We start from the raw sequence: 25,253 nt of genomic DNA, 5'->3' as shown, positions 1-25,253 counted from the left end.
TGATCTTCCATTATTCCGTGTAATTGAATAATGCCCTATAACATGCTAAGGAGTGTCATATAATTGACAAATAATTATGTGTAGTGACACCTGTAGCAAACAAACACAAAACAGGCAATGTAGTGTCATGACTGATTCTGAAGGAATTTGTAGGTCAGCCACTGATAACAACATCCAACACATAACAACCATTGTAATTATCAAACTTCCATTATACCAAGATAGAAAAAAATCCTTTCAGGACTTATTCTACATGATCTTAGGATCCCTATATGTAATGCTACACACAAAACTACTTTCAGTGTGCTTATGTTAGACTCTTGTAAAATGTAAGTTTCCAAACATTTGTATTTGTTCCTTAAGTAAGCAGAATTGCTGAAGTCAGTGCCCTCATTGCTCCTATCAGTGTTTGGGATCAGACCAGTGGCATGCCTACTATAGTCAGCTATCAAAACACTGAAAAGGACAAACTAATAGATAAGTCATTATGACCATTTAGCTTTGCAAATCTCTACCTTCAATGTGTAATACTCATGACCTACGTGAAGGCTGATAATAAAACACCTACAGGATTATGAGTGCATAATGCAATAATGATCAAGAAATAAAATAGATAGGTAAGATACATACAGGACTGAGAACGTATAATAAAAAAAGAAACCTAAGCCGTTTTATCAACCTATCTTTCTGCAACTGTGATCTGAATCAGAAAATGAAAAGGAATAATGATACCATATTTTCACTAAATATTCATGGAAGCACAAACCTGGGATCAAAGATTTGATTTTTAACACAAAGTGTCAGTGAAGAACTGAAAGTATTTTGAGAAATATATCTGCAGTTTATGAAAAATGTGGAGGAGGGGAAAAGATTAAAAAAGATGTGGTGATTACAGGAAAAATAAGAGGAAAGGCAAAAATAGGTAGGGGAAGCAAAAAGACACCGGAAGAAATTGTAAAGGACAATGACTGATTGTCTGGCTTCTGATATTACTATATTAAGATCCAGCAATGAACACAAATGCAAAAAGGGAATAAGAAAAAGACAGAAATAGTAGAGAGAAGGACAAAGCACTATAGATCATATTGATACTTGGACAGGTGTCAGAGAATTATTTAAATACTAAGTAACATCTCATTCACTACAGTTTTAAACTAACCACTTGAAAAGGATATGAATGTACCAAAATCTTAATAGCTATTTTTCTAAGAGGATTGAAAGGAGTTAACATGTACAGGGCAGAGGTGGCACTGAATCGGAATATTGCCTTCCCTTTATTCAATACTATAAAGGTCTGGGAAAAGAAACACAGAATAAAAAATAACATTTAAAAGACACCAAGTTACAAATTCAAACCCAGAAAAATTTTCATTTCATCACTAATCATATTTGGTCAAACTCTTCTTCCATGTACACATCCTCCAGAAACACAATCCCCTTGTCCAATTCACACATAGCAGAGTCCAGCCAAATTACTATAAATATAAATGCATGAAAACACTTGAATATGTTTATTTAGAAATCGTAAGTAATCCTGATATTGCTAGCTAGAAAACAAAGACAGGTATATAAGGTACAAATGTATGTAATATTTGAAGAATTAGTATACTTTTTGAACCATATAATCTATACAGTGAGGTATGTAACATTAAAAAAAATGAGAGCCATTAAAATGTCAACATTCCCTGAAACAAATAACCAGCATTAATTATCACATCAAAGTACTAAGACAATAGTACTACAGTGATCTACATTTCAACAGTGATCTTGAAAACCAGGAAATTGAGTGTTCAATAACCAGTTTTTCAACACAACACTAACGCTGTACTCTAAGAAAATAATAATGTATTGCTTCTCTTTTCACCTATCACTTGTGAGAGTTTCATACCTGCAATTCTATTTTTCTTATGTCATACTTTAGTTTTACCTAATACAGATTTAATAATCCATGTATTTTCACTCTCTCCAGTTTCAGCAGTAACTCATGCGTATTACCAACATCTTAACAAGTGTTTATAAATCTAGTAATTTTCTTAAAACCTGGGAAATAAAGAAGAATAAAGCCCTTACTTAACATGCAGCTAGTTTTTAAATTACTTAGATTTCCATGCATTTGGGGAAATTCCTATCTATTTCTATCATCTCTACTTTCTACCCATGGGTGAAAGTTCATGCTCACTGAAGGTAACCGGATCTAGCAAGCATTATGGCAGTCCTAAAAAGCTCCAAAGGAACGTAAGCCATGCAAATCTGGATCACAGCCAATAGCCATGATCTGCCTCAGCTGGAATCAGAAGGCTGCTTTTGTAAAAATTATGCTCTACTTTCGGAGCAGGTGTGCCAAATACAGCCACTGAAATCCTGAAAACAGAATGCCTCCCTCTGCCTGAAATCATAAATTTCAGCACTTCCAAACTGAACGTGTTTTCATTCCCAGATCCCCATTGATTCCCAAGCCATGCTTTGGTCCTTTATTGCAGAAAGAAAGAATTGGTCTGTAATATACTTTTTGCTACCATCACTTTTCAACTACATTACTATTCTTCCTGGAGGTCAAGAAAATATGCCCTCAAATCAGTTTTCTGTTTTCCATTCCCTTTACTCTGAGAAAACCTCTGATAAAGCATCATTTGTGCGATGCTGACTCATCAAGACATATTAAAAAATTAAAATGGAGCCTGACTTAAACAAGGATGTTCAAAGATATGCAAAGAACACCAAGAAAAATAATAGGAGAAATTATGATTGCAATGCATGTATAGTTTGAAGTCTCACATCTCCTACTAGAATTCACTATGCTTTTGGAAAAGATCAAGAGAACCACTATGCACTTCCCAATCAGGAACAAGCAATTCAGCAGGATTTTACTTCACATCCACACTTAATTGCAAAATTACTTTTCTAGTTTCCAAAGCATGATATTACGTGTGTTAACTTCAGGATTTACAGCACTGAATTTAAATTTTTACTACTACAGAACTGGGAAAGAAGGAAGGAAAGGGCCCAGCACTTTGACCCAAATTACATTTGCCTTACTTCCAGACTTCATCAGGGTAAATAGCTTGAGTAAAGGGAGCAGAACACGATATTTAATTTGAAACCTTGTTTTAAAATTTAACTCACAATTCTCCATATCATGAATTGAGTTTTAGAAATTCTGCAATGAACATATAAGGTACAACTGATTTTTTTAAAGTTGTTCTGTCTGTTTAGTTTATGATGGTATGACTATACTGTTATTGTTTCAGCATATCGGTGATGAGGCATACCCCTAATTCCTGCAGGAAATATCTTCATTTGTATTTTTTTTACTTAGTTCAAGTTGGACTTCCAACAATTCTTGGGGATTTTCTTCCTTTTTCTTTGAAGTAGTTTTTTTGCTTTCATGTTTTTTTTTAATTCACTTTTTTTTATTCACTAGCTAATCTCTACAGGAAAGAAAAGAAAGCACAATAAAAAAAATATGAAGACAGAAAAAACAAACAAAAAAGATCAGTAATTTCTTCTTTACTGGTAGCATAATGATGGTGCAATACATATGATGCCAAAATCTGAGGGACTGGAATTCTGGAGGAAACCCAAGGCCATCTGGTCAAAAGTCTGAAGTTCAGCACTTTTGTCCTTGGCCACAAGTTGTTGTTGTTACTTCAAACAAAAAGAAAATATATGTGTTTATTTATAAAAAAATTAACCTCTATAAAATGCTTTTTAAATTATGTAACATTCTGTTGACACTCCAAGAGGAATTCCTATCTTTTCTTTATTTGTGTCCCACTTTTAAACACCTCCTCTTCGATAACAATCATAGAACAACATAAATCTGGATATGAAAAATATTTCACCCAGACTAAGTTGGATATATGATACCTCTATACAGTACAAAATGGAAGAGGATGATCTTTGGCATTTCCTGAGACACTGCCTTTACATACTTCCCTGTCCTTCCCAGCAACAAGAGAATGCAACCTCAACCCTCCACGTGACAGTGAGGAAAGCTAGTGAGAAGGTTTCTAGCTAACTTTGAGATGGGTTTCATAGTGAAGATCTGCTCCTTTCACATCTATAATACAGCAATTAATAAAAGAATTCAAAGATAATCTCTGTGCTACTTCTTCAATTCTCCTCTTCTTCAATTCCACTGAAAGTTACAAATATTAGTAAAATGCCAGGTATATTAAAATAAACCTAAGTGCATCTGTAGTGACAGACCAGGTCCCACAAACTGTCATTACTAACTCCTGTTCATACAGTTGAGATTTCTGCCAATGAAATCAGCTGCTGGGGGGAATGTACTATACGTAAAGACTGGGTCCAAAATCCTGTAAATACTATGCCTGCGAGAGGTTCCTTCTATTTTAATCTTCTTAAAGCCTGACAGAAATATCCAACACACTCACTTTTTTATTGATATAATATGGGTCCAGGTCTTCCAAGGGCTCAGACACCATTCCTGGAGGTATGTCGCCGTAAATAAATGGCAGTGTCTTTCCTGCCTCCAAGTCGCTATTTGGCTTTGGGCCATCCTCATCATCATCATCTTTGCGTTCTTGTTTTGATTTTTTAGCTTTTTCTTCATTGACACGCTGCTCGATAGCTGCAAGCGATTCTCTTGTGAAATAGCGGAAGCTGTCAGGTCCTGGTGGTACCAGCACTGATTGTGCCATCTTTTCATCCTGCACCTCTTAATTACTGTTTAGCTTCTTTCATAAAAAAGTGCTAAAAATAAAAAAAAAACAGAAAAAAATAGAGTAACACAGGTAGCCACAAACAATGTAAAGGAATATACCTTCACAGAATTTTCTGTGGGACATTTTGTTAAATTCAGTTATGATCATCCAAGAGGAGGCTGCTGTGAAATTGATTTTTTAATTTGTTTTTATTTCAAGACAAACCATCTTCCTTTGCAGCTAGCCTCTTAGAGTTGTCTTGAAGATACAAATTCTTAAAACATTTAGTTTAAAATTCACTTAGTGCTTGTGATGATATATTCCCAATTCTATAGACTGTATAAAAAAAAAGTCACATCAAATACAATAATATCTTCTTGCCTTTAACAAAGGTAATGCTATCTGTTCCAGTGAATAAAGTAGGAGATATTTTCCATCACATTCAGTGTGAAAAATGAACAGTTCTTAAGTGTTTCTGGTTCAGTGTTGAGTAGTGAGACTCCAGACAATTCACCTGCTTATTACCCTGAAAGCTGCACCTTGGACCAACCCTCCCTCTAGCTAAAAGGACCAGAAATGACTCCTAGAATCCACTACTGCCATGTAAGACCAAAGGGATCAGTTAAAAGCAATGTGAGATGCTCCGTCTCTTCGGGTGCAAATATGCTGCCTTTGCAGAGCTGCCAGCTCAGGAAACAAGATTCAGGCATAAGCACCTGTATTCAGATCCCCTGCCTGGCAACACACTGTGCACTGGAAGAATTGCTGAATTAGACAAAAATTATCTTTAATTGTTACCTACTGCACTTAGATTTTTACGTCTGATATCATCTCAACTGTATATATTTTTTTCACAGTTGTCAGTACCAAGAGCAGAAACATCTTTTCTTGATGTCTCCAGACCGTTCAGTTGAAAATAACAAGTGGAAAATACTCCCAGTGCAAATACTTTGATCTGAAATCATAAATGGGATCTCTGCCGTAGCCTTCAAGAATTTTTCTCGAGTCCTTCTCCCAAATAATCACAATAAAAATAGAGCAAATGCAATAAAACCCCAACAACTTCTGAGTAATACAATATATCCAAGAAACAATTATCAAATTAAAATGATATAATAGTTAGAATACAATCAGCACGATCCTATTTTACTGTCTCGCTAAATACACATACTCCAGCATTGCTGCAACAAATACATATTTTTGAAGCTTGCTAAATAAACTGCAACACGATGCTTTCTCCTCCTTTTCAACTACATTCACATAGCCATTTACACCTACACTGACACCCCACACATCCCAACTCCTGCAGGTCTCCCTAGGAGCAAGCTCTTCCACTGCAGGGAAATGCACCTGGTGCATTCTGCCATGGACAGGCTGTAGCAAACTGCTGCTGGAAGCTGCACTGACTAGTAGCAGCAGAAGGGTTAATCAGGAAAGTGGTCCTGCTGCAGAATCCTGATAGATTTTTATTGTTAATTACAAGGGCGCAAAAGGCATAATCCTGTTTTAATACTGCAGGAAAGAATTAAAAATTCATTACCAATGAAGAATCTTGAATTTATGTGGGTTTGGAATGGCACCATGGAAGACTGCAGCTAAAATTCCATCATGTCTTTTCCTTTTTTCGTTTTTCTTTTTTTTTTTTTTTTTTTTTTTTTTTTCTTTTTTAAGAAAAAAAATTTCCTTCTACAGACCACACCTAACTTCCTGCTAAAGGATCCTGGTTATTGAAGTCAAATCTGGCATTTCCTGTGCGAGCCTACCGAGTGCTGCAACTCTTATTGCCACTAGATGGTACTGATATACATCTGTAAATTCTTGTCAGACGTGGTAAAGAATTTTTGCATGCCCGAACACTCGCTTAAATTGAGACGCTGGGACTAAAATACACGATTTTATATAACCAGACAGGTCTCAGGATTCTCAAAAATTCTTTTGAATATACAGAAGCTACTGGTGATAAGACTATAGCTGTTGAAACGGTGAAGGTGACACAGAAAAATTAGGAGGGATAGCAAAGTAAGAGAAATAGAAAAATGAAGGTTGCACAGACAGTGTACAACCAAAGCAGTTACTGAGACTGGATTATTGGCAGTCTGGAGTATTTTAAACTATAGTTTGTATCAGTTTTCTAAAATAAATTTATACAATATATTTGATGTGTATTCTTTCTAAACTTGCGAAAGCCAGCAATGAGAGGGAATGATGGCAGTTTTGAGTGTTCACTGCAGTGGTGAATTCCTGTACAGAAATCACCCATCGTAGCAAGGAGTGAGACTAGATGATCAGGAGCACTCTAAGGCCCTCCCATGTGGCAAATCAGTAAGACGTCATCTTTGGGCACCACTCCACCTAAATGCTGTCCTACCTCTCCACTCTCCTGCTTTCTCTGGGTTTTCTGTGCTTACTGATTTGCATACTTTTTCTCCTGCTGCACTAATAACACTTTTTTAGCCTCTATCTTTTCTCACCATCGACCTGCCCGCCCCTCCTTCCTTCTCTCATATGTACCCAAATCTCTTTCAAACTTTTCAAGCAACACATTTCTGTATCTATAGATTCAGACCTTCAGGCAGTCATTTACTTCTGTCCCTCTGCCATCCCCTTTCCTTCAGCTGCAAAGAGGACTAAAGAAGCCATGGAAAGTAATAAAAAGTGAAAAGTCACTCTAAAGTGAGAAAGGTTGGAAAAGGAAAGAATATAGGAGCTGAAAAAACACCAACGTGGCTTTGAAAAAAGGACAATGAAGAGAGGGACAAATATTGATAATTTGGTTCTTTGGTAACTGTGGTGAAAGAATGAACAATTTGACTGGATCAAAATAGTGGCTTTAACATTTTCAGCCACTAAGAAAAAATGTGTCAAATGAGAAATACAATTTAACCATATCAGAAGTATCAATTTTCTTTTGAACTATTTAAACATTACACAATTTTTTAAAAGAACATTAAAAGCCTTTTTAGAAAAGTCTTTTATTTGATAGGGTTTTCTAATTTAACAAATTACTCAGGTCAATAGAAATTTTGCAAACAATTTCATGTAACCAATTTTTTGTTGCTGTTAGAAAGCTTTGGATGAAAACTTCTGGCTGGCTCTAATTAGGACTGTGGTTTACTGGGAGCTGCTCTTCAGTCTCAAAATAAGAGGATTATGAGACAGTACAGATTCACAGGAGTAAAGGAGCTTCTAAATACAAAAGTATTTTGACTGTATGTGTGGATATGTACATGTGTTTATGCTGCTGCTTAGGAAAGCTGCAGTAAACCAAGTACTTGAAAATCTGGACTAATTCACACAACACAGAAAAGGAGCTTCATTCTGCCATTAATGGCATATTAAGTTGAAGTGTCTGATTATTTGTTTCTTATCATATGGGTCTGAAATTAGCTGAGATGTCAATCTGATTTCCACCAGTGCTATAGAGTCTACATGTGTTGTGTTATGAAGGACAGTGAAAAGTAAAGACAAACAAGAAATAGCCAGTGGGACATTGTATCCCATTGCCTTAGATGCTTGGGACTACAGTCTTGCTAGGCTGTAAGGTGAAAAGAACAAGAATTTTAGAGAGACAGAATAGGCAGGAAATGCAATATGATCTTTGCAGTCTAAAAGACTTCTTTATATATACTTCTAAAAAGGAGAACACAGTAGTACATCTGGAGAAGCTAGTAACAGTCCTTAAAATATATTAAAATAATTAGATACTACATAGCCATAGTAAATGTAAAAGATAAAAATATTAGAGATAGGAAGGGAAAATTATCAAATCAAGTAGTAAATATCAGTCAAACCAATTCAACATAACCTGCATTTAGAAACTATTGTTCAAACAGGGTCAGAATTTACCTAAAGTATAAACATGGAATAATTCTGGTAATAGGTAACTTCTGACTGCTGTCTAGCTTCCTACGTACAGCCATGGGTACATTTAATGAATAATTTTATCACCAGTGGTATCCACCTTCCCACTACCATGGCACATCTGAAATCTTGAAGCAGACTTTGTCTTTTAATCATTTGGCAAAGCACTCATGGCCCATATAAAGGGTGGAGCTGAAGAACTGTTCAGTGTCGTATCTAAAGAAACCCTACAGGAGGGTGAATGATTTTTGACAGGAGAGAGCTGAGAGAAACTTCTGAGTCTTTTCCTGGCCGTCTAGGAGCCCTACATGTACAGACAATCCTGATTAATAAAATCATAAGGAAAAGAGATTAAAAGCTTCTCCTCATAATTCTGTAAAAATTAACTGTCTTTGTTCAATGTTAAAGCAAAGCATTAAAATGCGCAAGTGGTAACTTGCCTGTCATTCTGTGGTTCTGTGATCCTTTTACTCTCCAGCTGTGTGTTCCTGTACTATATTAGAATTGTCCCTAAGTGCATGACTTTTCATTTATAGTTCTGAATTTCATCTCATTCCAGTAACACCAGTCATCAAACTCATCTAGGCCTTTCTGCATAATAGCTTGCTCGTTCTTTGACAATGCCTCCCAACTTTGTGATAGGAGCAAATTACATTGGCATATTTCCACTTTCTTTGCTGAAACAATTAATTAAATTTTAAATAAAATTTGTCGCAAAATTGTAACAGTGACAAGCAACTTTGACCAAAGCGTAGGTTACTGTGGTATTTGCTGTAGTTTCAAAAATATATTAATACTACTCTAAGAACTTTCATCTTAAAAAAGCCTGAAGTTGATGCTCTAAAATGAAATAGTATTTTTTGCACTTAAAGAGCGAAAGGGGTAGAAAAGGGAGCTTTTTCTTCTTGTAAATAGTATATATTTAATCAAATACACTAAATCTAAAGTAATTCCTGTCACCTCTTCTCCCCATGCTACTTAAAACACTTACTATACTACTAAATTGTTCATGGTGATCTAGATGACTGAAAAATGTTTCCTAGCTTTGCAGATGACATGAAACTGGGAGAGCTACAGGTAAACAGGAGGACAGTATTAGCATTTAATGTGTCCTGACAAATAAAAAAATAGTCTCAAAAAATTATACAATTCAAGAGATGCAAATCCTACATTTTGTATTTAGGAAAGAATAATTGAAAAATTATAGGATGAGGAACAAAACCCCACCAATAGCTCTGCAGGAAAAAAATCTAGCGTACTTACTGCATCACAAACCAAGCATGAGTGAAACGCACAAGTACTTGGCTTTATAAACTTGTGAAATGATCTTCTACTCATCCACTTGGAGCAGTATGTCCAATTTGGGTACTACATTTCAAAAAATATGGGGGCCACCTGGAAAGAATTCAGACCACAGCAATAAAAACATAACTTACGAGAAAACATCCAAGGAATTGTGGGATTTATTTGAGTTCTTTCTGTCTTAATTTTACGTTGAAAAGATTGATGGAAGACACGATGACGGTGTTTATATGTCTAGAAAGGAGGAGGAATTTGTTTTCTTTTTATCTGGCATGTAGGCAAATGGGTTGTGGGGTTAAACTGCAGAAAGAGGGATTTGTTATGAAAACCTTTTACCAGTGAAAATAGAGAATGAACAGAATAGATGCAGCACAGTCATTCAAGGGCTTTAAGAAAGGCTAGGCCTTGTGAAGAGAAAGATCAACGATGAGTGTGAGATTTGTAGCAAAACTGATCAGGACAAGAATCAAGAAACTTGTAACAGTGTTTACCCTCACTGTCAAAGGGTCTTAATAAGCACAGCTTTCTCCTTGTTTTGTGCTGCTCTACCTGTTATGTTTCTCCCCAAGCCTCAAGGGAGCAAGAGCTTACTCTTTTTACACCAGAGAAGCAGAAAGAAAAGGGGTTTTGATTTCAGTCACTGTTGGCTGAGGAAGTTCTTGAAGAGTCAGTGGGATGCAGGACAGAAAAAAGTGACATCACATGGAGGAAAGTCTCAAGGCCTTCTTTACAGACGAAGAGATGAGAGTGCCTAAGGAAGCATTGGTGTGGAATAGGAGACTTCTGTTCCCAATTTCTCTTTGCATACCTCTCCCTCCTTCCCGTATTTCCTTTTTCCCCTAGCCTGACAAAAAGAAATTAAAGCAATCAACTTCAGAAAAGGTATTTCATAGTCCATTTTCTTACTTGCACCTCTCATCACTGCTATTCCTATACATGGGTAAAATAAATGCTGGAAAAAACCTTGTTCAGTCTCAGAGGTCTATAGCCCTTCTGGATGTATCAGCGGCCCATGGCATTGTGTGAAAGACTGTATAACATGTGATTGCTATGTCTGAAGGCAGGTTTACAGCTGATGTAGTATCTCTGCTAAGATTTATGGTCTCACTACTCCACTGCTGAAATTAGTAAACAGCAAATAAAAATCAGTTTTCCTGTGCTTGAGGTTTGTGTGTTTCGTACTATGCTGCACTGTACATTCAGTAGTCAGAGGTCTCTCCATACAGTGTCTATGTGCTGAATTGTGAGATGTGAACAGTAGGTGTTTCTATACAACAATTTTTTCCAAACAGCTCTTAGAAGAGCTATATAAAAATACAGCTCCCTACACATTGTCCAAAATTTTAAATGGATGTATAACTAGCAAGTCACCTTTGAAAATGCAGTTTCTGAAAAACTTAAGCCAATACGAGATGGTGCTGTCAAAAGGGACAGCCCCATTCTCCACAAACTCTTACCCTGGTCATTGGCCACTGTTGCTGGCTTGAGCCATCTGCGCCTCTGCACTTTAGCTAGATCAGCTTACTGGTCTGGCTGGAACTATGAATAAGTAGCTGGATTTCAGACAGATCAAAGATCCAAGACAGCACACTAAAGAAAATAAATTAAGAGACTTAGTATGTCCCCTCGCTTTTAGAGTGCAAAGGACTAGCTGACTACCTACAGCATCTTCCAAATGTGAGTGCTTCTCCTAAATGCAAAACTCAATAAGGCTTAAGGCGCCAGAATATGAATAAACAGATCTTCAGTGCTTAAATGCTGGAGCTGAACAGAGCTCTAAGAATTGTACAGTCAACAAATACTATCACAAATCCTGTACCTGGTGTAGAACCGACTATAGGTAGGATAAAAAAGCAAAAAGGTTTATTAAAATGCCCAAACACTAGCAAGTCTAAGAATCAAACTGCGCTAGCATTCAGTTACAGCAGCCTTGGGACTGCTTTCCAAGATCAGGAGGTGACCAGGACCACCCTCTGCCTTTCAATATGGACATCAGGACATCATTTTATGCAAAATGTATAGCAAGGATCATCTAATGTGAACATAGGTATACAAATACCACTACTGGGAAAGTTTGGGGGCTCCTTCAAATCAATTTTCTCACTATCTTTAAAACTCATTTCAGGGTACTGCCCATAAGGGTATGGCAAGATATACTCCAAGGAAGTATGAAAAGTAAACTGGTAAAAATCAGTTGACCCTTCTCTTTACTATTAGCCAGTAACTGGCAATGACTTGCATTTGGTTATAGTTACATACTCCATTTTCCTCTTCTATCAGAAATGGTCTCTGAACAATTGCTGATTTTCAATCAAATGTCACTGAATGAACAAAAAAGTTATTTGTTTTCTCCGGTAAGAGGCCCTTAAGTCCTTCTTTCTAAGATTAGACAATTTGGGTGTTTTTTTTGCACTTGATGAAAATGCCATTCCTAACATTTTTTTTTGTGTACAGTGAAATAAGTTTTCTTCCAGACCCAGATGAGCTCCTCTGGTGCTCCATGACCAGAAGAAAAAACAAAGGGCAATTCACACCCAAGAAAGATTCAAAACAACTGTTCAAGTTTCCCATTACAAAAAGAGAAATACACTGACTGTCTCCAAAACAAACAGCAATGTGGGAGACAAAGTTATGCGAGAAGAACATTCACCAAATCCCTAATGAAGCTGGTTAAGTGATTAAGGCCTTTCAGCCATCCAGCTGAGGTGGGCTTTTCATCAAATCAATCTTTGCACTGATATCTGTTGTGAAAAATGTATCCCCACAAGCACATTCTTGTGTGTCAGGCTAGAGATATATCCATTTTTAGTGTGTTTGTGTGGGGAGAGTGACTATACAATTCAAAGATGTAATGATAACAGAAGTGCCATATGTATGGGATGAGCTAGATATTTCCAGATGCCTGAATAGGAGAATGTGCTGACTACTTATGCTGTTAATAAAACATGCTGTGATTTCTTTCCTGACAAACCACAACCCTGAGTTTAACATTCCCAGTATGGGCATTATGTAAATATGTTTAGAATGAAATCTCCATGAATCTTAACTACAGCATGGCTACAGACAATTCAATCATATATAATTTATATGCTTTTGAATAAAAGACACCAGGTAGACAGGAGATTTTAATATCACCTTAACAACTGCAAATTTGGATGAATAACATAAATCATGATTCTGAACCTACTGACAAGTGCTTGTGGAAAACACTGTGCGTTCCCTCTTTTATAGCCTCTTACTGTCTCCTTCTGCAAACATAACCTATAAACAAAACCATACTTTTGCAGTTATCACTTACGTAAGCCCAGCTCAGGCTCTGACAGCAAAGCTGGGCCAAACTCCCCTCAAGCCAAGGACAAAGGACCAAGAACCCCTCCACCTCAGTAAACTGCTGCAACCGGCTTCCACTTCACCCCTCAAGCGCGTCCACCCGCTCTTTTTAACCTCGCAGAGCCAAGCAGCCTGTAACGGGGCGCTCCGGAAGAGGGAGAGGGAAGGCAGGGCGGGCGGGGCAGGCCGGGGGCCACCCCAACCCGGGCCTCGTCAGCTCCCGGTGCCACACCGCACTAGGAGGGAAGAGAGGCAGCGCCATGTCGCTCGAACAGCCGGCCGGCGAGCTGTGGGGGTGTGAAAGGACGCGGCTCTGCAATGGCGGCGGGGCCCGCCGGCACGGAGCGGCGCCGAGGGGAGGTTGCCTAGCAACCGGCCCGGCGGCTGCGGCACCGGCGCTGTGGCCCGGCAGACAGCGCAGGGCCGCGCCGCGCCGCCGCCCGCGGAGGCTCCCTCTGAAAACCTGCTCCAGGCAGATTGCTTTTTTTCCAGAAGGAAAGCTTCCCCTTGCCTGCTTCGGCAGGACCTGATCAAACGGGAGAAACGAGAGGGGCGGAAGAGAGCGGGCGTTTAGCGTAGCTTAGGTAACGGCAGGGCTACAGAGACACAGAAGCAGAAGTGGGCCTCGCTCCGCGGGGGCGAGCTGAATCCGCCTTCCAGTCGCCAACGGGGAACAACTGAGGCCCTGGGCCAGCCCCAGCCGGGGCAGAGGCTGGAACCCTGGCGAGCGAGGTCCCCTCTATCCCGCGAGCTGAGCCGGGATGGTGCCAAATCCAGGCTGTGCCACCAAGGCAGGACGGGACCGGGCCAGGGGGCTCATTGCCCTTAAGTTTCTTTACCGTCTGTATTGGATGCAGATAGTCAGTCATGCTGCTTTTACTGTCTGCAGGCAGCCAATTCCCCTTTTTCGTGTGGGGGTGTTTGGTTTTCGCTGTGTGTTTTTTTTGTTGTTGTTTGTTTGTTTGTTTTGTTGTTGCTTTGGGTTTTATTTTTTAAATAGGAAATGGTGACTATAAAACCATAGAAACGGACATGCTGGTGCAGGGTGCTTGGACATTTTTTACATCATCTCCGCTTTTAAGAGATGTTGTCCATATTTCAAGCTGTTGGGTATGTTTTTAAGAAAAAATAACCTTCACCACCACCTGCCAAGTAGCCCTGAGTTTAGGTTTATTATATGTGAGAGAGCATCAGGAGGTGCATATCTGATTTGTAACTTTGCAAAATAAACAAAGAATCTCAATGGAGTGTTCTCTACATAGGCCTGCAATTGTAAAGACGTTTATTAGTAACATACACAACTGTCTCTTGAGCTTATTTCTAAAACCAAAACACAATAGGCATGAAAAGCATGAGGGCCGTCTCACATGGGGGAAACAAACATCTCCATGGATAACATATGAGAATTTTCCCCCTGGGAACTGTGTGGCCGCTGACAGGGGCCCTGCAGCTGCATAGCACCAGCTGCCAAGGGGATCCTGCAGGAGTTAATGCAGCTTGAAAGAAGCATTAACTCCCTGGATATCCATCAGACTCCAAGGGCAGGATGCCACAGGCTGTTTCCTCATCAGCACTACTCATTCCACTACCTTCGTCCTACTATGTAGCTGCACCTGGAAACATATCAAGGTCTCTGAAGCAGGCAGAAACAGAAAAAAGCACAACTAAAAAGCACAACTCCCTTCCCCATGCGTGGTCTTCACCACTTTCCCTTTGCCATTGGAAGAGCTGGCTTTGTTTCAGGGAAGTGCCTCTTCAAATAAGTCAGAAGCAAAGTGGTTTCAGTGATTCTAGAAATTAAGTCATAAACAAAGTCCCATATTTACTTTTAAATATTCTCTTAGTCTTATGATGGTTTATGGTTTAGCAGTTGTTACTGTATCCTTGGGGACAGAGTGCAGATGGGTCCAAACCAGCTACTAGTTACAGGTTTTCATGTTCGTGATAATTACAGATGGGGCGGTAGTACTATTTATTATGAAGATGCTTGACCTGGCTTCTTTTATTTTTTTTTTTTTTCTTTTTCCCTTGCTCGATTATGCCAAACTTGAAACACAGGAGCTAAAATTTTCTGGTTTTGCCTCACACTGTTTTTTGGAGGGAAGCTTCAACTCAAATGATGCAACTGTTTCCAAGAGGAAGCTACAGATATGTATTTCTCTTTAAAATTTTATAGCTGACGATTTTCAAAGCATGAAGTCCTGCAGAATTTTTTGTAGAACAGCATGCTGAATTTTGGACTTTTCTGTTGTAGCGATATCTATAATACTTGCTGAGATTTGAAAAATTCTGAAAAATTAGTTTGCATATATTTTGAAGAACACCCCAGCAGTTTAAAGGTGTGCATTTGAGAGAGAATGCCTTTTCTGTTAATGTTTCAGTGTCTAGCTGAGGGGATTTTTCTGCAGCCAAGATCTGTGTCTTTGTGGACTGTGCTGACCAAAGAGTGGGGATGCTTTCATCTTTATGTTCTTAATAATACTATACTTGGGTTATTTAAAAAAAAAAAAAAAAAAAACCAAAAAACACACAGAAGGAAATATAGACAGGGAAGGGAGGAGGTTGGAAGAAAGGGAGACATATCTGGGATTGAAGACTGGCAGCAGAAAAAACCTCCAGGGAAATGATATGTGGAAGAACTGTCTGTCTGGATAAAGAGAATGTCTCAAAATTAGCTGTAGTAGTCCTGGAGGCTGGTTGGAGATACACAAAAAGCTCAAAGACTTGTAGATTATTATGACCAAGAAAATATCTGGGTTGATCAGTTTGACCTCACAGGAGGCCAGGCTGGGAAAAAGTGAACAAAAAGGAAAGGGAGGTAGGGGAGAGCCAATATAATAGGGCAAGTCAAGATAGGACAAAGCAAAAAAGCTCGAACTGAATGGGCAAGAGAGGGAACAAAAAGCTGAGATAACTGGACTGAATTAATTGGAAGGATGCACAATAAGAAAATCAAAGAATGAAAATAAGAAAATGAGTTTATAAAGAACTATAAAGATGATAAGTTCAGAGGTCTGTGAGGTATGTGTAAACATATATTCAATAACTCCTAATCATTCATATGGGTATCAGTGTGGTGTCCCTAAAATTTTGTATAAGCACTCCAATACAAAAACACCTATTACTGCAGGAAGAAGGACTCACGTGACAGCATATGCTAGAACTGAGATCTGCCTTTTCCTCCATTTGTCAGTAGATACTATAATGCAACACTCACTCTCTTCTGTAGTACACAGTATGGACGAGCTCTTAAAAGCACTGAGATTTGCTTTGGAGGAGACTTCCTTGATTCATTGGTGCTGAGCATGGATTGGGAGAAGTGACAAGCGGGAAGGGGGAAAAAAATAACTGTGGGCAAAAAGTAATGTCCTTTGTGTAACAAAGTTTTCATCCTGTCTTGAAGAACTGGATGTCACCTCTGCCTGTGTCACGAGTAGGATTTGCCTTCCCTGGCGTCAGATGTCTCTATCTGTAGGCATCTGCATCTAAGCCAGTCTGAACTCCTTTCATATTCACTGGAGAAAAATGGGTCCTTTAAAAGGCAATTCTTCTGACCTATTTTAGATATCTACCTTAAGATGAGGCAAGTTGTGCCCTAGAAGTGCCTGTTTCTCTCCACTGACTATAAAGGGAGAGAGATGAGATGAATCCTACTCAGTACTCCAGTATGATGGCAGGCAGTTCACTCAAATCTCTCTTTTCACAGGTTGCTACAAACCATTTGTCTGATTTCCAGAATGTAAAGACAGCCTTATTTCAGTGTCCCATAACTGACTGCTGGACTCTGCCACTTACTAACATACTTTTAATGGGATTTTTTTAATGTGAAGTATTTAGTGGAACCTTGTACTTCCACACATTTTTATTAAATATCAGCCACTTATTTTGCAACTGTTAACATTATTCCCACTTTACCTTTTGAGAAACAACCTTGTGTGGTTGACACATGAAAATATATGTGGCTTGCATACTGATACACATTAACAGAGGCAGGGTGAGAACTGAAGATTCCCGTTATACTACTCAGTATATATATTAATTACTGTAATTTTAATAGTTACTGTTTATTACAGTTCTGCCAACTGTCCAAAACGTCACACTACAGGCATCTCTACAGTTGAGTATGTCTTTTAAATGGAGATGTCAACAGTGTGAGGCACATAAGGCTGGATGTATATCCAAAATTTGGCAACCAGAAAGGAAAAAAATTAAACCAAACAGCCTGAAATTAGATCTCATGTTGAATAATACGGTTGGTGACTTGTGCAGAACACAGCCGAGTGGTTATATAGCATTTCCCAGACCATCATACAGGAACCACTAGAAAACTTAAGAGCTACAGCTTCATCCCCCCTGCCTCCCATGCAAAGGAAGGAAACAAACATCACCACTACTCCCTGGTGACCTGACCAGCATGTTTGTTTCTCTGGGTAATGAAAAGCTCAGTCAGATATACAACATTAGGAAGCATTAAACAACTCTCTATTAAATTTAGAAGATTTTTTTTTTATCTGAAAGGAAACCAAGTAGTTAATTGGCCCACAATTAAATAGAAATGCCATTTGAAAAATCCTGAAACAGCTTGCCAAGCCCAGTTTCTGCTTGCCTTTTATAGTGTCCTGATAAGCTAACTGTCATACTGAGACATTAATTGAGAATATACTGAACACTGTAAGAACATCTTTATGGATCAAGTTATCCTGAGGGACAAAATGCATATGGCAGACATATGCAGTAAAGTAAGAGCAGAAAGGTAATATTGCTGGTCCATCAGGAAACTTGAAAGGCCTGAGGGAGCAACACAGATGCATACATATAGGATCAGAGGAGATCATTATGAGTGTTTATTCTGACATTCTGCACAGTATGGCTTATAACAGTTCCCTGATTTAACATGCACCTCAGCTGGAACACACCAAATTCAGGAGAATCCCTTAGTAAGTTACCTGATGTCAAAGTATTATTGCAATAAAATGGGTGCCTTATTTTATACTTACAAATTACTTTACTGGTAAATGAAGTTAAGAAAACTTCTGTGCCACGTCACCTTTTAAGTATGGGAATGTGCCAGAAATGGAAAGCTGAACAGTTATACCAAAACTAATCAATTTTAGGTCCTGATTTTTTTTAAGATGGGGGAAAAAAATCTCACAAAACAACCCCACAGAGAACCGGCAGCTGTAAAGTTCAGTAACTATCTTTAAAAAAGCAAGTTCTGTTTCAAGGTAACCTCAAAAAAAGAAAAAATGGAGGGGAGGGTTGTTCATTAGAGTATAATCTTATAACTATGGGGAAAAGAAGGGTTGCTCAGGATAATCTACAAAAGTCTAGGCTAACATACAACTGCAGCCCATTATAGCTAGGTGATGTGGAACCAAGATTTGTTCAATGGAGTCTGACAATTTACTTCAGAATAATTTCCTAACTGTAAATTTTCTTTGAGTATATTCCATTTGCATTTGTTGGTATATGTGAATAAAGCAAAGGAGCAGATGTTGAAAACCACCTCAGAAGAGTTTTCCCTTTCCCACTAAGTTTGAGCCAGCAAAACGGGTTCTGATTAGCGGGACTACAAGAGTTCCCCAAAGACTTGTGACAAGCATTCCTTGCTCACAGCATCAGCTGCGACCTGAAGCTGTACCACTGCGAGATCTTCCCACTGGAGCCATGCACGCCACACGGCTCACCTCCATACAGGAACATGGATACACTTTTCAATATTTGCTTTACAATGGATTCTGCTTTTTTCTCTTTTGAAATGAGTTTGTGTACCCTCCCAAAATTTATCTTTCCCCCCTACATTCATATGCTTTCTCCCCATCAATCTTTTCTCTAAATTCCCAGGGGATATTTGCTTTCCGTATCACAGTTTCAGAGCTATTTGCCCATATTCACAATACTTATACCAGCTCACTTAATTTCTGCATCATATCCATCATCTTTCTCATTAAGGACAGATTATTTTGAGAATATGTGAATCCTTAAACTAATTTGGAAGAGACGTCAATACGGAGAAAAGCAGTATAATCCCTTTCCCAGAAATGGATAATGCTTCTGGGTTCTCAGCCTCTGCTGCTCCACAGAGCAAGATACCAGCGTGAGTAATAGCACCCAAGTGTCCTATATAATATTAAAGGTCATCATCTTCATACCCTAAGGCTTGTATTCAAATTTGGGTTGTTTTGTTTTGGTTTTTTTTTTTTTTTTTTGTTTCTTGAAGGATACTGGTGAAGTAGAGTAACAAATTTCTCTCTGTGCAAAGACTAGCCTGCCTTCAGCTTGGCTTTGAGGGCCGAAGCTTTGCTTCAAAACAAAGATCATGTAATTCATAAAAAATACAGATGGCAAAAGCACAAATATCTTTTTATAGTCACAAGTGTTATAAAGGCTGTGGAGTGCTTTAAATGTTAACTCTAACCGAAAATATTGTTTTTTAAAAAATCATTTGAAACAATAACTCTTTAAAAATGTTCTGAATGTTGTATATATTTACCCAACAAAACTACAAAAGCAAACTGTTTTCAAGATGTAAAATGTTATTCTATTGAAAAGTGACTCTAATAAACGTGACCCAGTAACACTTACAGTCTACTGTTTCCTAATCAAATCGATTTCCTTAATAAACTTTAAAGATTTGCATCTTACCATTGTTACTGACAGTAAAATTGGGAAAAATTTCCATTTTGTCTATTAGTATTTTCCAGAAGCCAAATTAAAATAAAACATTGCCTTATCCCGCACCCCAGTTTTTTCAAAGCATATTCTCATTGCTTCACTAGGAGAATTTTTCAGTAGCATTATCATGGTACCTAGGGGGCTGTCTACCATCAGCATTTTTGTGGTATTTCCCATTCTACAAAATGGAAACCTGCCCCTGCACTGCAAAATCTAACCTATGTGAATGCATTTGCCATCAGAATGTTTGTGCAGCAATTACTGAAGTCTCAATCTGGAAACAATCGTGCAGTGTTTGCCCCATGTCTGCTTTCAGGTTAACACAACTACAGATGGAAGATTTTTTCATTCTGCCTGGTATTAGTACTTTTAGTTTCCATGGTTTCATTATTGACTCTCAGTAAAGAGAAAACATAGGGAGCTCACACACTCTACAAATACACCTGTTAGGCTCTTGTGATATGACCTTGCATCCCACAGTCCCAGTTAGAATAACCTCTCCAGAGACTTCCAGTGGGGAAAACTGATCTAACAAAGCCTGCCTAGTGGCCCAGCAGGTAGGATTTTCCACTGTTTTGTATTTGGTACAAATATTTACTAACAAACAAAATACAGTGAGCATACTTAGAGATAGGCCGCCCAATTTCAGCTATCCTGGACAGAGTTCTTGTTTCGTAATAACTGTGGTTGTAGAGAAATTTACCATGCACTTCCCTAAAGGCACATGGTCTGATTAGGTACTCGGGTGCTACTTCAGCCTTCTTTTTCTTGGCACCCATTTATGGAACTCATTTTTAAACTGTAAATTCAGACCACAGCATCCAGGGAAAAGACGCTTCTTTCTGACCTTGTTCTATCTGCATGCATGGCCACTATTCTCGAGATCACAGACTGTCAGTTTTTTCTGCATGCATCTGACTCCATTTTGTAAACGTATGTGGAATCTGGCTCCTAATACATCTGTGATCCTACTGAGACAAATGGGTGAATCTAGAACACAGTGTATTGCTTTAGAGAACTTGAGTCAGATTCCTAATTTCTGTGTGAGTCATTTACACTTATCAAACAAAACTACATTGGGGTCAAAGTCTGCTGAGGATTTTGCAGTTACACTGAGGAGGGTGAGACATGGTGAGGATGGTGGAAAAAAACCCCAGCATATAAACAACACCCATTCAAACAGGAAGACTGTTCTGTCCCACTTGGAAATCCTCTGGTAATAATTTAAAGCAAAATTTGTACTGCTATCAAAGGAATGACAGCAGTAGATGTGAAAATATTGTAGCTTTAATTTAGTTAGCTCACCACCAGTGATCAGAAAGCTATGGAGTGATAGGCTAGCAGGCCAAATGAGTAGCCAAAATAATCAGGTGGGTTTGTACAGTTCCATAAAGCACATACTTTGGTTTCAAAGGCAGTGTACTAAGCTGAGAGCTGGCTAAACCTACTGCAGTCATGCTCGACTGGTTGAATGGTACCCAATTTTTTTGCCTAGAGTGGATCATTTGATATCTAAGTGTATTCAGAAGCTGTACTTTAAAACTCCATTTAAGACCAGACAAGCAGCACCATATGGCATAAAAAAATCAGGCATCTCCTGTCATTTAACAGGTCCGTGTTAGACCACAAGACCACCACCTACTATACGTTCAAAATCTGGACATTCATAATCTTAAAATGTGTGTCTGCTAATGTTACATGTTATATTTGTCCAAGTAAGGTAACTATACACTGCATAGAGCAATCATCATCTTATGGAGCTTGATCCTCTTTCTTGATGGGAGAAGACTGCATTTTTACCACATAATGGGAAGTACCTGTGAGGGTCTCCAGAATGATGAGTGAGAACTGGCTAGCATTAGCAGTTCAGGAAAAATTCATCTGGCCAAAATCAGCTTCTGCCCACATATAAGGGAAACTGAGCTAAGAATCAAGAAGCAACTGTGATCACAATTACACAAAACCTAAGGAAACTTCATATAGAAACAATCACTGAACTTCAGATAGACAAAAAAAATTAAGCTATTGGTGATATTTTAATATTTTTTGACCTTTTTTTCTATGTAGTATAGAAAACAGTCTATATTACTGACAGATTTGTTTGCTTAATAGTTTCCATCATGGGAATCTCTTTCTAATGCCTTCATCTTTGCCAGACATTAATTGTTGAGACAGAATTTGTTTGTGCTGTTGGCCTCATCCTGATTTATTTCTTTAATGACACTATAAATGGTGAGATACTTATTTCAATGAAATTAGAAGAAAAAGCTTAGCTTGACAATGTGAATCCACATGTCCTCATGATACTTCTTATTTCTTTCAGTTTGAATGCTTATAACAACAAAAACTTCACCGTTTAATAGAAAAAGTACATTTGTAGTCTGCTTACTGGGAAAAGTTTGAAAGTATTATTTCACTAATCTACAAGTTCAAAACTAAAATTCAAGTGCAATGAATCTATGTTGTTGGGGTTTTTAATAGGAAAATTAAAAACTATTTTTGTGATTATTTAATGAGTATAGTGGTAATACTGCAGCATTAAAATATATTTCCAGCCATTTTTCTAAGAACTTTTTCTACAATCTCTTTACTCTGAATTTTGTCAACTAGGCTGCTCAGGAAATATAAGAGTTTGCATTTTGTTGCTCCTGTTTAAATTTAGTGAAATCTGGCCATTTAACACTTCTCTAAAATAATTTCTGAATATGCTCAGAAAAAGCTTCTTAGCATCTTGCAATAAATACTTACAGAGCTGCCATGTGTTGACTGTGTTTCTGCCTAGCATTAGCAGCCCCTTCAGTGCAGGTGATAGCAATAGCTGCTGAGGCATCAAATCATGAAACCAGGAGCAGAAGCAAAGCCCTTCAGGTGGTCCCAAAACAGTTAGAGGCAGGAAGAGGAAGCAGCCTCACTTAAATTGGAGGTAAGGGTAGAAAAGGAACAATAGTAGGTTCAGGAGCAGACATAAGAGAGGTAAAGTTGCAAGTTTGGAAACAATAGAAATTTGAACTGAATAACATTAATTTTATTAAATGTTTCTTTAAATCATCCTCTGTCAGTATTTTGGTGCCAAACCTTCTTTTACTGCATATTTTCCCAAACATGCAGGGATTACAGAATTACTAATTTCCTCCTTAGCTTTTTTTTTTTTTTAATCATTCTTATCCTTATGGTATTTAGTGATTCACAACATCATTTACCTCCCCTCTTTAACACCTCTTTGAAATTGGTACATTATTTGTCTTTCAAAGACAGTAACAGAAGAACAGGAGATGCAGGCCACCATTGGCAGAAATGTCTTTTAACCAGCATTTCTGACACTGGTAGGTGTCAGTGAGAAGAGAGGAGGCACAAGAAACAGAATCCTCCGAGTGGCTTCAGGAAGCCTCTAGAAAGGAGGCCTCTGGGATCCCTGATGCCTACTCAGCAAGCTGGGGCTGAAGGCAAAGAGAGAGAGACAGGGGGACTCTGATGGATGAGAGGCTGCCGCGACTCTGGGGAGTACAGGAACAGGTTCTGCCACTGCAAAGGATCCACACTGTCCTCCAGAGAAGTTGGTGTGAGTGTGTGCGTGACCATAAAACAATGGAAGCAACCCAGTAAAGAGCTTGTTTGTGATTTTTGTGCTCCAGCCGAGAGCTGCATGCATAAGAAGGGATTACAGTTGCATTCGTTGGTGCCTAGTATGATTCAAGCACATAGGCGATATTAGATTTCAGTGTCTTCTCTGTCTCCTTGGTGAGAGAGTTCAGGGGCTACCTGGGGGTAAAGCAGGTCTAAAGGCAGTGACCAGCAAATCCATTCATCAAAGTCTGTGATGAAGAAATCGAGCAAGCCGTGCTGGCAGCATAAGTGCTGCTGGGCTCTTGTTCTGGCTGCATAGTGGGTCTGCTGGTCTCTGCTGCGGAGATCTGATGCTTAGATGTGTACAGAGTACATTTCAATTAGAGTAATTCAGGTGAACAAAAATAACAAGAAGGCTTAAATATCCCCTAAATTAAGTTTCACAGAAGGTAGGGAGAACCTGCTTTCTCTTATGGTCAACTTTTGCTTGAATTCCTCCAGAAACACCTGACTTCATTGCTACTGAAAGGTAACTGGATCATTCTTTGATACAATATGGTCATTTATGTGTCTGTATTTCCCAAAGACTAAATGTTGACAATTAACATAATCTGTAATAATTCAGCTTCAATATTTTCCTTTAAGGCTTGTAACAACTCAATGGATTTTTTTTTTTTTTTTTTTGGATGTAAATCTATATAGCTTGCCTTTGAAGCTACATGCTCATTTGGCCTACTAACTGCATTTTATGAACACTGCAAAATTTCTGCGATTAAAAAAGTTATTCTCTCCCTGAACATTTTTGCAGTCTGAAAATCAAGAGAACAGAGCCAGGTACTTATCCACTCGCCTAATATTGACAACATGAGTCATCCCATTGACATGCCTGTTGTTGAACTGGGGCCTATAGACATAAGAGTACCATTTATTTCATGCATTTGTCACTGGAGGAAATTGCAGATCATTTGGACACAATTATTAATCCTTCCTCTAGATCTGTTTGGGAATGGCTGATCCTTAACCATCTAGTGAAGATATCTTCAGATGCTATGGCTGAGCCATACCCATATATACATATTGTAAACATTGATCAGGAAAATACAACTAAGCAGGCAGCACGCATAGATGGCAAGAATGCATGTGGACCTTCTTAACATTTCACAAGTGTCATTAAAGCCAAGGCAGCATCTAGCATTCAAATCCCAACAGGCAATTTTCTGTTGCTTCACTGATCACCACTAAAAAAAACCCCTTCACCTATACACAGGTGTGTGAAAATTTTGATGAAGTGCTTTCCCTACTTAGCACCTTATAACAGAAAGCAAAATGCATTTAAACTAATCACACATTCTTTTTTCCTCACATACTGGCTACTGATCCCTTTCTCTCATTTATGACTGTATAAGTCGAAGTATTTCTATGTTGTTTTTCCTGACTAAATAAATTATTGCTGTAATTAAGAGAAGGTAAGAGAAAAACAGGTTTGAAAGAAGAGTCAGGGGGTGCTGCATGAGCTTCCCACCTCCTGAGTCATTCTGCTGTCTCTCTCAGTGTGTATCATGCATCTAAAAAAAATAATGAAAGGATTTCTTTTTCTTTCTTTCGTATGCAATATGGAATGAAGTTTTTACCATAATAAAAAAAATAATCATTCTTATATATATCAAACGTTCCACAAAACACATGTGTTTCGTATGATATTTGCAGCAGTGCAAAGCCATGTTTAGTCACAGACAAGTCCTCCATTCTGTCTTCCATCAGGGAGAGGCTTTTTTGGGAGATGAGGGAGGGGAGAATCCTGTAAATCTCCTATACCTTACAGAAACAAAATGATGAATTTAGCAGGTAAAGAAA

General features: G+C 38.4%; 1 protein-coding gene across 5 annotated transcripts in view; it reads right to left on the bottom strand.

Annotated features, from left to right (window-relative positions):
• LOC104356915 (sodium channel protein type 2 subunit alpha) overlaps window positions 1-25,253 on the bottom strand; it is a 79,138-nt gene that overhangs the window by 53,112 nt on the left and 773 nt on the right. For 4 of the 5 annotated variants that reach the window (XM_033007863.2, XM_033007865.2, XM_033007861.2 and 1 more), the window contains exons 2-3: window positions 4,398-4,716; window positions 1,176-1,294 (exon numbers count right to left, since the gene is read on the bottom strand). In XM_033007863.2, coding sequence (XP_032863754.2) covers window positions 1,176-1,294; window positions 4,398-4,664 — 386 coding nt within the window. In that variant the 5' untranslated portion in view covers window positions 4,665-4,716. Of the gene's footprint in view, window positions 1-1,175; window positions 1,295-4,397; window positions 4,717-6,207; window positions 6,296-25,253 lie in introns of those variants that run through there. The other variant, XM_033007862.2, reaches the window with a different exon arrangement.

This window comes from Tyto alba, unplaced genomic scaffold (assembly GCF_018691265.1).
Source record: "Tyto alba isolate M040663 unplaced genomic scaffold, T.alba_DEE_v4.0 Super-Scaffold_7, whole genome shotgun sequence".
Taxonomy (NCBI): Eukaryota; Metazoa; Chordata; class Aves; order Strigiformes; family Tytonidae; genus Tyto; species Tyto alba.
The sequence above is the reverse complement of the archived record's forward strand: the minus strand, read 5'-3'. Positions and strand labels throughout refer to the sequence as shown.